General features: G+C 63.3%; 1 protein-coding gene across 3 annotated transcripts in view; it reads right to left on the bottom strand.

Moving 5' to 3' along the window:
* The window catches only part of PLCG1 (phospholipase C gamma 1), a 33,084-nt gene that overhangs the window by 3,428 nt on the left and 15,867 nt on the right, over window positions 1-13,789 (bottom strand). For 2 of the 3 annotated variants that reach the window (XM_018057868.1, XM_018057869.1), the window contains exons 2-27: window positions 11,479-11,631; window positions 11,303-11,396; window positions 11,113-11,160; window positions 8,928-9,012; window positions 8,752-8,835; window positions 8,438-8,472; window positions 8,175-8,247; window positions 7,983-8,084; window positions 7,758-7,876; window positions 7,592-7,677; window positions 7,360-7,480; window positions 6,524-6,692; window positions 6,295-6,417; window positions 6,114-6,215; window positions 5,847-6,034; window positions 5,431-5,631; window positions 4,951-5,070; window positions 4,680-4,860; window positions 3,818-3,895; window positions 3,011-3,114; window positions 2,743-2,839; window positions 2,430-2,499; window positions 1,862-2,019; window positions 543-639; window positions 231-455; window positions 11-159 (exon numbers count right to left, since the gene is read on the bottom strand). In XM_018057868.1, the coding sequence (XP_017913357.1) occupies window positions 11-159; window positions 231-455; window positions 543-639; window positions 1,862-2,019; window positions 2,430-2,499; window positions 2,743-2,839; window positions 3,011-3,114; window positions 3,818-3,895; window positions 4,680-4,860; window positions 4,951-5,070; window positions 5,431-5,631; window positions 5,847-6,034; window positions 6,114-6,215; window positions 6,295-6,417; window positions 6,524-6,692; window positions 7,360-7,480; window positions 7,592-7,677; window positions 7,758-7,876; window positions 7,983-8,084; window positions 8,175-8,247; window positions 8,438-8,472; window positions 8,752-8,835; window positions 8,928-9,012; window positions 11,113-11,160; window positions 11,303-11,396; window positions 11,479-11,631 (3,062 nt within the window). Of the gene's footprint in view, window positions 1-10; window positions 160-230; window positions 456-542; window positions 640-1,861; window positions 2,020-2,429; window positions 2,500-2,742; window positions 2,840-3,010; window positions 3,115-3,817; window positions 3,896-4,679; window positions 4,861-4,950; window positions 5,071-5,430; window positions 5,632-5,846; window positions 6,035-6,113; window positions 6,216-6,294; window positions 6,418-6,523; window positions 6,693-7,359; window positions 7,481-7,591; window positions 7,678-7,757; window positions 7,877-7,982; window positions 8,085-8,174; window positions 8,248-8,437; window positions 8,473-8,751; window positions 8,836-8,927; window positions 9,013-11,112; window positions 11,161-11,302; window positions 11,397-11,478; window positions 11,632-13,789 lie in introns of those variants that run through there. The other variant, XM_018057870.1, reaches the window with a different exon arrangement.

The raw sequence follows: 13,789 nt of genomic DNA, 5'->3' as shown, positions 1-13,789 counted from the left end.
CCTTTCCCACCTCGATGCAGATGGCGCACGGCTCCAGCCCGCGGAGGCTGCTCTTGTCAAAGGGATCGAAGGCCTCATCGCGCATGACACTGGGCTGCAGCACATAGCCGCAGTGCCCGCCAGCCAGGAACAGGGCCTGGTTCATCTGCATGGGCTTGTCTGCAAGAGCGGGTTACAGTGGACTCCAGCCCCAGTGCCCGGCAGGACCCTGCCCCCGGCCGCTGCCTCACCTGGGGTCTGGAAGTTGAGGGCCACAAGCTGGCTGCCGCAGATCCACATGGGCAGGGGGTCGTAATTGGAGGAATCCAGCCGCTGACCCTTAGGGTAGATGCGGGAGAGCTGCAGGCGGTTGTACTGGAGAAACTTCTTGCCTTTGGCCTTGTTTACGTACTTCTCGGCCTTGGTCTCCGGGAAGGATGACATGTCACGGTAGCAGGCGCGTTCGGTGCCAATCTCTGGGCCCAACAGGGAGTGCGCTCAGAGTCCGCCCATCCAGGTGCCACTGGGGCCAGCCCCCTCCCAACCCCGGGTTGGACCCTTACTCTCTTCATCGAAGGGGACAGGCCGGCAGTAGACGACGAGCTCTGAGAGCTCCAGAGCGATCTTCTTCCTCCGCTCCATCATCTTGCCCTCGGTGAGCTGGGGACACATGGGCCCTGAGCCCGGGCTGGAGCCCCCAGAGAGAGGAGCCCCCGGCCACCTTGGGCATGCCCACTCACACCTTCCAGACCCGGCTGTCCTCAGTCACACCCCCGAAAACCGTCCTGAGGACAACACACCCTCCCAGCTTCAGAGGCCGGGATCCTCACACCACCTGTGCCCCAGAGACACTTCAGGGCGCTGGGCTGGCTGCACCTCAGGGCTACTTGGTCCTCAGCTCTGGGCCTGCCACGGGCACTGACTGCACTGGGAACGTGGGCGCAGTCCTCTGGGTCCTTGGGACCATCCTTCCAGCCCCGGCCCAGAAGCCTCACCCCTCACCTCGCAGTTCTCCTTTCTCAAAACCACCACCTACCCGCCACGGCCAGACTTCAGCCCCAGCACATCCCTCACTAGCACCCCGTGTGGCCCTCGGACTCGTGGAGGCCCGCTTCCTTCCAGAAGCAGCTCCTGTTCTCGAGCTCTTCCTTCCCTCCGTAGCCCAGACCCCAGGATCCATCCCTTCAACCACCAGATCCTTCCAGCCTGGCCCTTCCAGGCCCTGCTCGACTCTAAGTCCTCCGCACCCAGCCCTCTCGGCTTGGCCTGCGGGCGTCCTTTCTCCAAGGCAGCCACGGTGTGTCCCGCAGCCCCTCCACCCCACTGCAGGATTCCCACACCCCGGCCAGCACGCCCTCCTCTCACCTCCAAAAGCTGGTCCTTCCACCGCCCTGCTCTGCACAGGCAGCGCCCTTGCCCTCCACAGGCGGCGCCCTTGCCCTCCACCAGCCGAGGCCCACTGCCATACCACCCAGCCGTGACCACCCACGGCCACGGCCGTCTACAACCAGCACTTTGAGCTTCTGGCCCTGCTGTCTGCTCTGTGGCCCGCCTCGCGTCAGACACCCGGCCTCACTGGCGTGCTCATCCTGGCCTCTCGTTTCTCAACACCTGTGTCCTCAGAGGTCACGCTCTGCTCCCTTCCTGTACCACGTGACCCTAAACCTTGGGCACCTACTCCTGCTTCCAGCCCAGGACCTAGCCTCTCGCCTCTGCCCTTGATACCAACTGGTCACTACGCAGAGCCACTCAGGAACGTCTTGGGTATACCTCAAACTCAACACACCCCCAACATGCCACACTGTGGAGCACGCGTGTCCCTCTAGCCCCTGCCAAGCAGCGGGGGCTGCCCCGCGGCTGGAGGACCAGCACAGGCTCTCACTCTGGCGTCTGCCGTCTGCGCCACCTCCCGGATCTTCTTCACCCAGTCCTGCAGCTCCTCCTGCGAGTCGGCAGCCACGTCCAGGGACCAGTGTGCCACTGAGGCCATGCTGATGGAGAAGACGAACAGCCGGTTGTTCTTGCCCTCGGGACGGATGGCTGGAGGGAGGGAGGAGAGGAGAGCTGGGGACACGGGGCTGAGCCCCCACCCCACCCCGGGCATGGGCAGAGCTCACTCCCTTCCTCTTCAGGGTGGAGGACGGGCAGCCCAGAGACGAGCCCCTGTCCCCACCTCTAAGCCTGTCTCAGCCAAGGACCAGCCCTCCAAGACCACGGACTTCAGCTCGCCAGCAGCATCATCCCCAGTGTCTGCACAGGGCAAGCACGCAGGCCTCAGAGCCGGGGGGCAGGGGATGGGGAGCCAGAGGGTGCCGAGGCATCCGGGAGTGGGGAGAGCTCAGAACAAGGGCAGCCTGTGGGGCCCAACCCTCAGCTTCCTCTCTCTGGGCATGGAGAGAGCCACCAGGGACAGCACGAACCTGAGGGGCAGAGAAAGGGCTGGGGCTCACCTATCTGACAAGCTGGCACATCCAGGACCCCCCGCAGCAAGTCCCCGAGCGGGCTGTTCTCGTCCAAGTGCTGAGGGAGGCAAAGCCCAGAGTCAGCAAGACTGCTGTGTGCACGAGGGGATGCCTGCATGCACGTGAGAAATACACCCGACAGACGAACATGAAACCACACGCGTGCGGCCCATGTTCATCAGACTGCGGCCTGCATGTGGTGATGGGACCACAAGAGTGCTGTGCGCGTGCAGGGCGGGTGGATGCCGTGCGGGAGGCTGGGCACGGGAATCCCCTCCCACCGACGTGGCCCTGCTCTCACCTCCCTCTCGGGCTCCAGGGCCGCCGGGCTGACCATTTCCTCCACGTAGTTTGAAGGGAACCACAGCTGCTTCTTCCCACCGTAGTCACCCCGCCACCTGTGGAAGCCGCAGGGTGCTGACCCCAGGGACCACCCCAAACTCCTGAGAGGAAGCAGCTCTGCGGGTGCATCGGGGCCCACACGGGTCCTTGCCTCCCAAGCCCCTCTCGCGTGTACACGGCCAGCGCCCAAGACGCCTGGCCTGCACCAGGGGCTCTCGAGGGCTCACCAGCCTCCCTCCTGCTTCTCCACGTTCTGGATGATGGCGCTCTTGGTGAATGTCAGCTCGTCCTCCCGCTGAGCCTTGTAGTCGAAGAGAGCTTTGACGGCACACTGCGGGAGAGAAGCCCTGGTCCAGCAGACAGGCCTCCCGCTCCTCCTCTCCCACCCACGGCTGCACGTGCACCAGCCCTTGTGACCACTCTCCCCGGGGCCTGCAGGAGGCACCAGGGCAAAGGGGACAGGTGAGCCAGGGCTTCTGGAGGGAAGCTCCTTTGCGTTTGGGGGGACCTTGCAAGCCCCCACGCTGGGCCCCAGGAGTTAGACCAGGAAGCTGGGATGGGAGGTGCTGAGCGCCTCCTCTAAGACCAGGATGGCTTGGGGTGTGGCTGGCACTCCACCATTCAGCAGCTTCAAAGTAGGAGAAGGAATCGGGTCCCAAGCTCCCTACTGATGAGGGAAAATGAGGAAAAGAGCCCAGATCCTCACCCCTTAGAAACAAAGCCCCAAAGAGGAAGATCCGCCTATCTGAGGAAGCTCAGCAGCAGCCAGTGTGCCCCACCCCCGCCTGCTGCCACCAAGGAGGAAATGGAGGTCACCCCAGGGAGGAGTCTGGAAGGGTCAGTGCTGACCCCTGGGACAGTGGCTGGGGCCAGCCCCGGGAGAGCTGTGGTCATACACCAACCACACACTTCACAACACCTCTTGGGCCTCGGAAAACCACAAATACCACTTCTGCACAAAGACCGCAGGCTGCCCTGCACCCCACAGCTGGGGACCCTCCCCAGCTTCCTGCGCCCAGAGCCCAAGGCTGTACCTTGAACGTGGGCATAGGGTTCGCCTCCACATAGAAGCCAGGGTTGCGGCCCTCGTACAGTGCACCGTAGTCAGGCTCCTGGAAATGGGACAGGACAGGCCGTGTTAGTGCCCAGAAGTGAAAGCAGCTGCTGGCTTCCGCGTCCCCTCCTCACCAAGCTGCCCGTCCGCCCCATTCACACACCTGGTCCGCCAGGGTTCCCAACCTCAGAGGCCTAGAACACCCCTCCTCTCTCCTCACTCTCATCTTGGCCACCTTGTCCACGACTCTGAGACCAGGCGGCTCCAGAAACTGCCTCCACCCCTATCTCCTCTCAGACCCCAGCCCCAGCGGGCGGCCCTCGCCCTGGCCACCTGGGCCCACTGAGGACAAGAGTCTCGAGTGGACATTCTGCCAGGGCCCCACTGTCCTCGCTGTGGCCGTGATCCTGGCTCCTGCACCACAGCCTGCCTTCACGCTGGCTTCCCCGTGGCTCTGCCCTTCTCAAACACATCTCTGTAGCCTATGAACCCCTGCCGTGCTCCCACCCCCCCCAGGTGGACCCCCTACCTGGGTGAACTCTGGGACCTCCCCTCCCCACCCCACCCCCTGGCCCATAGGAACAGTTCTGCTGAAACCCCTGTTCCCCACCTCCTCACCCACACAACCGTCCTGGCCTCACAGACACACACAGAGGCCCTCCCTCCGGGACGCCTCCCTGGGTCTCTGCTGGGCTGGCTGGCCCCCCGGCAGCACGCGGGCCGCTCTGTCCCTGGCATCCACCCCGGGACTGCTGGGTGCTGGCCTGCCCTGCGGTGAGCCTGGCAGTTCCCGGAGGGCCGGTAGGTCTCCTGCACCCTGCCCCCTGCCCCCAGGCGCTCACAGCCGTGCCAATCTTCTCCAGCGCCTCCTCGTTGATGGGGTAGCGCAACTTCATCTTGCGGTATAGCGGGTGCTTCTCGTAGTAGCTGACGAGGTCGACAAGGCTGTCAAACTCCGAGTTGCCCAGCATCACGGTCTGGCCCTCCTGCTGGACACGGCAGTGCTTGATCTTTCCCTCAGCCCTTGACAGAGACAGAGAGGCCACACGGGGTCAGTGGGCCAGGACCAGGAGTGCCCCGCATGGCCTCCAGCCCCCCAGGGCTACCCCTCACCGGAAGGAAATGGCGTAGGAGTTGGGCTCGTTCCGTTTCCGCACCAGGAAGGCCCCGTCCCGGGGGACACGCATCAGCATGTGCTCGGCCTGCGCTCTGGTCAGGCTGGCGTGGTACCACCTGTGGATGGACAATCTGTGTCAGCCCCGCCCAGCGCCAAAGCCCCAGGTCCGTGACTCCTCCCCACCCCAGGCCCACACTCCCGCCCCAACCCTGTTTCATGCCCCCGTCCCACCCCAGGTCGGAGGCCCTGTCGACCCGCCCCGCCCCAGGTCTACACCCTCATCCCGCCCCAGGTCCATGCCCCCACCCTGCCCCAGGTCCACACCCCCATCCCACCCCAGGTCCGCACCCCCATCCTGCCCCAGGCCCACACCCCCATCCTGCCCCAGGTCTGCGCCCCAACCCTGCCCCAGGCCCATACCCCCATCCCGCCCCAGGTCCGCACCCCTGACCCGCAGCCCCAGGCCCCTCCCTCACTCTTTGCTCTCGTGCGCGTTGGTCTGTGGGACCGGCTCTGACAGGCGCATCTCAAATTCATTGCAGCGCAGGGGAACCTGCTGGTAGTGCGTGATGAGGTCATAGAGGGAGTCGAAGACGAGGTTGTCTGTCAGGAAGAACTTGGGGGTGCCCGCGTCCTGCCGGGAGTGGATCCGGCAATGCTGGACTTTGCCATTCCGCCTGAGGGGACAGGAGGCCGTGAGCAGCAGGCGGGGCGGCAGCCCACACGCCACCCACCAGAGGGCACCAGGTCTCCTGCAGGAGGCATTCAGGATGGCTCAGGTGCGGGTGGCCCTGCGGGGGCTCCACACCGACCGCACATCTGCGCGCGTGCCCAGGACCCACAGTGCCCCTGGTGGTGTCAGATCCACGTGTGCATGAGCCAGGAGGTTTACCAGAAGGACAGAGTGTAGTCACCCACGAAGGTCTCGCTCTCACGCACGAGGAAGGAGCCGTCCGGGGCCCCGGTCTCAATGCAGTATTCTGTGAGCAGACGCTCGGCGATGTGCCGCCCGTCCCGGCCCGCCCCAAGCTTCCCGTGGAACCACTTCTCGTTGGAATGCAGCTCTGTGCTGCCACTGGCCTGCAAGGCAGAGGGTGACAGCAGAGACACTCGGTGACCCAGACCCCAACCCGGACCCCGGCCCTGGGCCAGCCCTCACCTCCTTGGGCTCCTCCTCATCCTCGTTGCCCTGGTCGCTGCTGGTCTCCTCTGAGTAGTAGATCTTGCTGCTGGTCAAGACGAAGTAGTGGGGGTACCACTCCTGGAAGAGACGGGCGGGGGGCCTGTGACAGAGTCTTCTGTGTGGCTGCCCTGCCGGCCCAGCCTGGCCCCACACTCACATGGTTCACTGGGTCTTCCAGGTAGAGGATGCCGTTCTTGATGGAGTTGCTGATGTCGTTCTCAGAGTACATCACCGATGTAGGCACCTCCTCGTAGGCACTGCCCTCAGCCAACTTCTTGTGCTGTGGGCGACAGGCCAGGACTGGCATCCCAAGCCCCCCGCTCCTCCTCCAGTCCTGGAGGACCCACCACTGAAGCAAAGGCATGACCCCCACCCCCAAGACTTACCTTGATAAGGATCTTCCTCTTGAGCTGGTTTGGGGAGGGGAGCCCGTCGGCCGCAATGTCCACAGGCTTGGTGAGGAGTGTGTCCCCGAGCACCTTCTTGAAATACTGGGCCATGTTCCTCTGCTGGGCAATGCTGCAGTGGTCCTCGATAGACAGGATGACCGGGTACCTGCAGGGCAGGGGACCAGTGTGTAACACAGGAGACCCCGTGATTCCCAGGGGTCATGGCTCAGACCCTCCCAGAGTGAGGCGTCAGGGGCCTAAGGCCCAAGGTTCTCCCTAGAGGGGAGCTATCCCAGAGAAGAGGCAGAACTTATGGGTGCAGCAAAAACCCAGGCCAACTGGGACTGCCACAGACAGGCATCCCCAGACTTGGTCCCTTCATGGAGCTGCCCCGGCAGCAAGGAGGGACATCCTACACCCAGGTCAGGAGCGGTGATGATCAGCCTCCAAGTTTAGCTACTGGGGGCCCCTGGTGATCCCCTCAATGAGGTGGGAGAGGCTAGTGACCATGGTGTGGGGAAACAACAGGAACTGCGGAGCGAAACACGCGGAGTACAGATGACTCTCTGGGTTCTGACAGGAAAGGAGCTGGCAGGACAACCACCTCCCAGGCCCAGGGCTACAGGACTGATCTCTGAAGATGAAGAGCTTGAGTGTGTTCCACAGCCTGAGGAGCAGGGCCCACGGAGCAGGCAGGTGGGCCAAGGGTGCAGGAAGTGAGCAGCTCCGGCAGCAAGGGCTCCAGCAGCTGGCAGGAGGTGGAAGGCAGGGCCGGGGCCTGGGGGGCCTTCACAGGGACCCAGGAGAGGTGGAGCCGAGCTCCGGCCGCTCACTCTGAGGCCACAAAGGCATGCTCCTTGATGGTGTGCAGGACGTCTGAGAACTTGATCTTGGTGGTCAGAGTGTGTCCGTGGTAAATGACTGGCATCCCGTCTGGGCCGTCCCAGCAGTCCACTGGGGAGCAAGGCGACAACAGTCAAGCAGGCAGGCTCCAACCCCCATCTCCCCGTCCCACTCCGCCCTGGGCCCCTGGGCCCCAGGCCCCCCGCCCAGGCCCCCACGCACACTCGATGCAGCGGCAGCCCATCCGCAGGCAGCGAGCGTAGGCTTCCAGGGAGGACTCGCTGGAGAACTGGTCCCCGGTCAGGTACCTAGACAGGGAGGCAGGGGGCGGGGAGTCAGGCAAGCCCCACCTCCTGGGGTCGGGCCAGGGTCTGAGGGCGCCACTCACGTGTTGTGCGAGGAGGAGATCCAGTAGTGGGACAGGGGGTTGTTCATGGTGTCGGGGCACACCGCGTCTAGCTGTGAGTTCCATATGCTGTTCTCCTTGGAGAACAGGAAGGTGACGAACTATCCGGGAACAAATGTGGAGAGAACAGAAGATGAGCCCGTGCCTTGCACCACGGCACCGGCTGGTACAGGAAGGGGGTCAGTCCAGAAGGAGGGCACGGCGGACCTCATCCAGGAAGAAGTAAGGCTCCTCAATCTCTCGCAAGGGGTCTCGGAGGAAGCTGAGCATGAATTCCTGCACCTGGAGCCGGTCCACCGCCCACAGCTCCTGATGGGGCGGGAGAGGGGGATGCGTGAGAGGCCTCCAGCCGCTGGGGAGCCCGACCCCCACCGGCACCCCAGCCCAGCTGGGTCCTACCCCCTGGTGCTCGAGGAGGAACTGCTGGAACTCAGCAAGGGACATCCGGCACAGCTCCGGCTGCTCGCCTGCCCTGCAGGACAGAAAGGAAGTGCCCGGCGGCCGGCTGGCTAGCGCGGACCACAGACAGTGGAGGGGCCCTCAGAAGGCAGCGCCCAGAACGGTCCAGGAGGGTCCCCCACCCCCAACCATCCACGGGGAATCAACCAGGGGAGGGATGTGGGGGCCTGGGGAGAAGCCCACCTCCCCACTTCAGACCAAACCTCAGGGTGCTGTCTTCCAGGAAGGGAAGGTCCATCTGCAGGAGACAAAACTGGGTCAGCGCGAGAACCCAGGGAGGCCCTGTGGGCAAGGGGCTCTCAGGAAGAAAGGCTGGGGCAACACAAAGGGGCAGGCCTCACAGGGAGAAGCACCGGAGGCACGGCACCCCACCGCCCCCAAGCAAGGCTGAGGCAAGCGGAGGGCACGGGTGGGGGCGCGGGCACGGGCAGGGGTGTGGGAGCAGGGCTTGAGCATGGAGTGTGGCAGAGCGGGGCGGGGGCGGGGCAGGGCGGGAATCGGGGGGGGGCTCCTGCACCATCTTCTGGGCGCTGTACATGAGGCTGCGGTAGAGCTGAGTGAACTGCCCATAGGTGATGTCACTGGCGCGCGGGTCCAGGTCCTAGAGACAGAGCGGGACTGCTGGTCAGGGCCCGCCGGGGCTTGGGGCGGCTGCACTCCCCGCCCGCCTGCAGCCGGCCCGCAGGCCCTCACCGTCAGCCGCTCCCGGAGGAAGCGCATGTTGGGGACCCGGTAGTTGACCTGGGACAGCATGTTCTTCAGGTCCTTGGCCGATATCCTGAGGAGACAGGGACACCGCCAGCGGCCTCAGCCCCACCTCTCATAACCTCTGACCTGTAGGCCGAGTCCACCTGCGGCTGGGCAGGTAAACACCACCACTCTGGGCCCTGCAGCTCTGACGGTGAGCCTGGCTCAGAGCCAGAGGTGACTGAGGGAAGGCCCTTCCTCTCCCGGGCCTCCAGGCACAGAGGGAGGCAGCCCCTGCGTGGCTCCCCGGGGCCCCTTCAGCCTCAATCTCAAACCCGGGTGCCATCACGGGCAGGCAGCTCGCATGACTCCCCGCCCACTGCCCAGGGACTTGGGGCCTCCTCAGGGAGGAGAGGAAAACCCGTCTCAGCCAAGCACCAGCAGTGGTGAGAAGGCACGGTCCCAGGGTCTCACAGAAGTGCCCTGCCTTCCAAGGCATCCTGCCTAAGGATGGGGCAGAGGACCGTGCTTGGTCGGCCAGGCAACAGAAGAAAAAGATGGCGACAGGGAGGCCTTCTCTCCTGGGAGGGGGTGGCATGGAAGGGAAGGCGGGCATGTCTCCCGCCCTCCCTGGCGGTCCTGCTCTCTTCCAGCCAGCGCTCGCCTGGCCTCCGTCACCCAGGAGGGGGCCGGCAGGGCCCTCCTGGGGTGGGTTAGGAAATCTGCTTCACCCAGCCTTCCTTCTGTGGGCTCCTTGCCACCAGCATCACACGCAGGTTGAAACCACTCCCCCTAAAACGCCGATCTGCCCTGCCTCCTCTCCAGTAGCTGCCCCTTCTCTGCCCCTCCTCACAGCAGTGCTTTGAAGGAGCCATCCAGGCTCCTCTCACTCCCTGGACCCCACGTGCACTCCTCCACTGTCAGCCTTGAGGTCACTGACAGCTCTCAGTCGTCCCACGTGACAAGGTGTGGCGCAGCTGACCAGTCCCTCCTCTCTGGGCTTCCAGGGCTCCGCCTCCTCCGGGTTTCCTGGGCTCCTCACTGCCCCAGGTCCCAGTGGACAAGCAGCCCAGGCTGGGATCGGCCACCAGCCCTCTTCTCTTTCCTTGCTGTGTTTGCCTGCAGGCACCTCCAGCCTCCCAAACCCCCTGTGTGCTGTGCTCCTCAGGTCGCATCTCTGGCCCACTTTGTTCCCGAGCTCGTTCTACCCACCTGCCTGCTTAACACCTCTACCTGACCATCTACGGGCATCACGGGACTCACCCCCTCAAATGCGTCCCTCTCACAGCCTTCCCTATCTCAGTCAATGGCAACCCCACCTTTCTAGATGCGCAGACCAAAAAGCTTAATATAATCCTCAACTCTACTTCACGCTCCAGAACTGATGTGTTAGCAAATTCCATTGAGCTCTATCTTCAAAATATAGCCCTGCCGAAATCCAACCCCTCCCTAACACCCCCACTAACCATCGTCTTCACTGGGAGCATTGGAGCCACTTCCTAATAAGTGAGCTCTCCACCCACCTGCTGCCCTGTGCACTTGACCTCAGGTCACGTCACACTTCTCTTCAAAACCTTCCGTGGTGCCCGCCTCTCCCCCCGTCAGCGGTCCTCCTCATCCATCACCTGGCCTTTGTCCCACACTTCTGTAGCCCCTCTGGCTGTTACACCATGGCCTCAAAGCCACGAGCTCCAAAAGGAAAAGGAAAGTGAAGTCGCTCAGTCGTGTCTGACTCTTTGTGACCCCATGGACTGCAGCCTTCCAGACTCCTCTGTCCATGGGATTTTCCAGGCAAGATACTGGAGTGGGTAGCCATTTCCTTCTCCAGGACATCTTCCCGACCCAGGGATTGAACCCAGGTCTCCTGCATTGTAGGCAGATGCTTTACTGTCTGAGCCACCAGAGAAGTCCTGAGTGAGCTCCAAGGCACCCCCCAAAAACACTACAGCACACCCAGAGCTGGTTCTGCACACCTGCCTCTGCCCACAGTGGCGGTACACTTGGCTTATCGTTGCTGGCCTCCCCACCAGCTGGCACAGGCCCTCGGACAGCTGACTGCAGAAAGTGCCTGTACCAGAGGCCTGCCCACCCCTGGCCGTGCTGAGACAGGTCCTCCGGTTCTTGAAGTGGGGCCACTGTTCTGGTCGCCCCAACCCACCCTGCCGGGACAGGGCCCCAGCTCAGCACCTACCGGTCCTCACGGTTCCGGTCCACGGAGTAGAACTGCTTCCGCAGCCACCTGGTGGGAGAGGAGGAGCCTGAAGTGAGGCCAGGCCTGGGGAGGAGACTAGCAGGCAGCTCAGGCGCAGAGGGCCGGGAGTCCCTGCCCTGCTCCCGAGGGCCCAGCGCCCTGACCTCATCCGTCAGGAGCGGGTTCTCACCTCTCAATCTGCAGGGGTGTGGCTGCCTGCAACGTGTCCTCCATCAGCCAAGTCAGGCCCTTGATCCACATGTTCACTTCGTCCTCAGACGTGGCTGTGAGCAGGGGGTAAAGAGCTGAGCCTGGGGCTGGGCTGTGCCCCCCAACCTCCCACCTCCTCTAGCCCCTCAGCTCCACCTTGGAGGCTCAGGGTCTTCAGGCGGAATTCCATTCCGTACAGGATGACGAAGCAGTGGGACTGGTCTGGTCGAAAAGCAGGATCCTCTTGGTAGCGATCGAAGTCCCGTGAGGTCTTCCCTGGGCGGATCTCCTTGATTTCACGAATGTCAACTGGAAGGGCAGGGGAGAGGCCAAGGTCAGGCTCAGGCCTCCCAAGGTGAGCAGGGGTGCCTGGGCTCCCTGCTCGTTCCCACACTCTCTTCAGAGAAGACCACCGAAAGAGACGGCCCCTCGGGGGCACTCAAGACCACTCAGGCCCACTCGGGGAGGGAAGAGAGCTACGCTGAGTCTACAGGCAGAGCTCTGCTAAAAGCTGGGGGTCTGGGGGAACAGGGAGCTCTGTGCTGTGCACGCTGCCTCCCTGACAACACAGGCGGGTCACTCTGACCTGGAGAAAGCCGGACTCGAGAACAAGAAACGGGGACCTGTGGCCGCAAGTCTGTGAGGACCATTTCCTGACACAAAAGTGCACCAACTGAATCGTGAAGTCCCAAGGTTCGCGCTGGGGAGGGGCAGGCCCAAACGGGTCTCAGAGTCCAAGGCGGGGAGCAGGCACTGGGCCAACAGACCTGGTGCAACCCCAACGACCCCCCTCCCAAATATCCCTGAGCAAGTCCCAGCAAGAGCAGGGCTGCCCACAGATGGCTCCCACCCTGGCCACCCAGCTCAGACCAGGGAAGCACCAAATCCAAGCAGCAGACAAACCGCCTCAGCCACTAACTCAGACCATGCCGAGTGCCTCCTTTAACTTCCCTCCATCTGGGTTTTACCATCTCTAGAGCAAAGAGCTTGACTGAATTCCTCCAGAAGGCAGGGTGGTAGAAGAAACCTGTGTGGACTCGGAGGGTGCGCCTGCCAGGTCTAGACTCCCAGCTCCAGCTCACCTTAGCTGCGTGACCTCGGCACAGGGACAACCACTCTGACCCCTCTGTGTCCCCGTGAAGGCAGGTGGTGGACGGCGGCACCAGGAGAGGTTGCTGAGTTCCCAAGTCCAACAGCCTGGAGCGCCCAGCCCTGTAGGTGGCATGTGGTGGGCGCTCACTCAAGCCTCCCTCCAGCTCCCTGATGGGTCTTGGGGGTCTGCGGTTGGAGCAGGTGCAAAGGCGGTGACCCCAGGCCTGGAGAGGGCACAGCTGCACAGTCCCCAGGCTGGGACCCTAAGCGGATGAAGGCCAGATGAAGACACAGATTCAGGGAGGTCAAAAGAGGGAAGCCTGGCGTAGCCGCCAGAAATGACTGCGTGCTCCCTTGGCTCCGGAGCCTCTTCAGATGCTCTCGACCCAGACTGGCCCGGAAGACCTGGAGCCAGAAGCGTTGCCAGCACGCTGCCGGGCCCACCTCTCCCACGAGCCCTCCTGGCCCAAGCACACACCACCCTTGCTGGAAAGTTCTGAGAGGCCCAGTCCCTCCAGCCACAGCCGTGCCCCATCTATCCCCTCACCTCAGACAGTGGCCTCACTCTGGCCTGTGCCCAGCCCCCGCTATAGCACTGCTGGTCCAACCCCTGCTGCATGCCCTCAGCAACCCCGGGGCCTGGGCCTCCAGCTGGAAGCCCCTGCTTTCCTGTCGGCCCTCCAGTTCTCACCACCCAGCCATCCTTCCCGAGCCCCTGAATCTGTGTAGACGTTATTGCGATCCTCCCAAGGTGGCTCATGAGGGAGAACCCACCGCTCCTTTGGCCTTCAGGGACTTTGTGATGGGGTTCAGCGCCCTACCGCCTGCCCACCTTCTCTGCTCCATCCCAATCCAGCTGGACTGAGGCCAAGAGCAGTCACGTTTCCTGTCCATCCTTCACCTTGGCCCCCAGCCAGGGACGGTCCACCTCCCAGACACCATTCTCTGCCACCAGAGATCCACTCTGGAAACAGCCCCTGCAGTAACCATTACGGGCGCTTGTGTGGGTTCTTCATCTTTCCCAGGGCCGGCAAGGCCATCCAGAGCTTGCTGAACGGCTGAACAAACAAGGGAAAAGCAGGCACCCCAACAGGGGGTGGGGCAGCCAAAACAGGAGTGCAGTTCTTAAAATAGAGAGTTATGCTCAGGTGAAAACAGGGGGCAGGGAGGGAGACTGAGTCAGAGACCCAGCCCGAGGAGACAGGGCTCCCAGGACGGGAGGAAGAGCTGAACATGGGAAATGCCCAGATCAGAAACTACAGAATAACCACAAACCCTGCCCTGAGACAGAAGCCAGCGTGCCTTTCCGGTGCTGGGCTGCTGCCGTGCTCCCTACCCCTCACACAGGCACACAACCTCACACGCAGCGCACACA

Source organism: Capra hircus, chromosome 13, assembly GCF_001704415.2.
Source record: "Capra hircus breed San Clemente chromosome 13, ASM170441v1, whole genome shotgun sequence".
Lineage (NCBI taxonomy): Eukaryota > Metazoa > Chordata > Mammalia > Artiodactyla > Bovidae > Capra > Capra hircus.
This window is presented reverse-complemented; position numbering and strand designations above follow the sequence as displayed.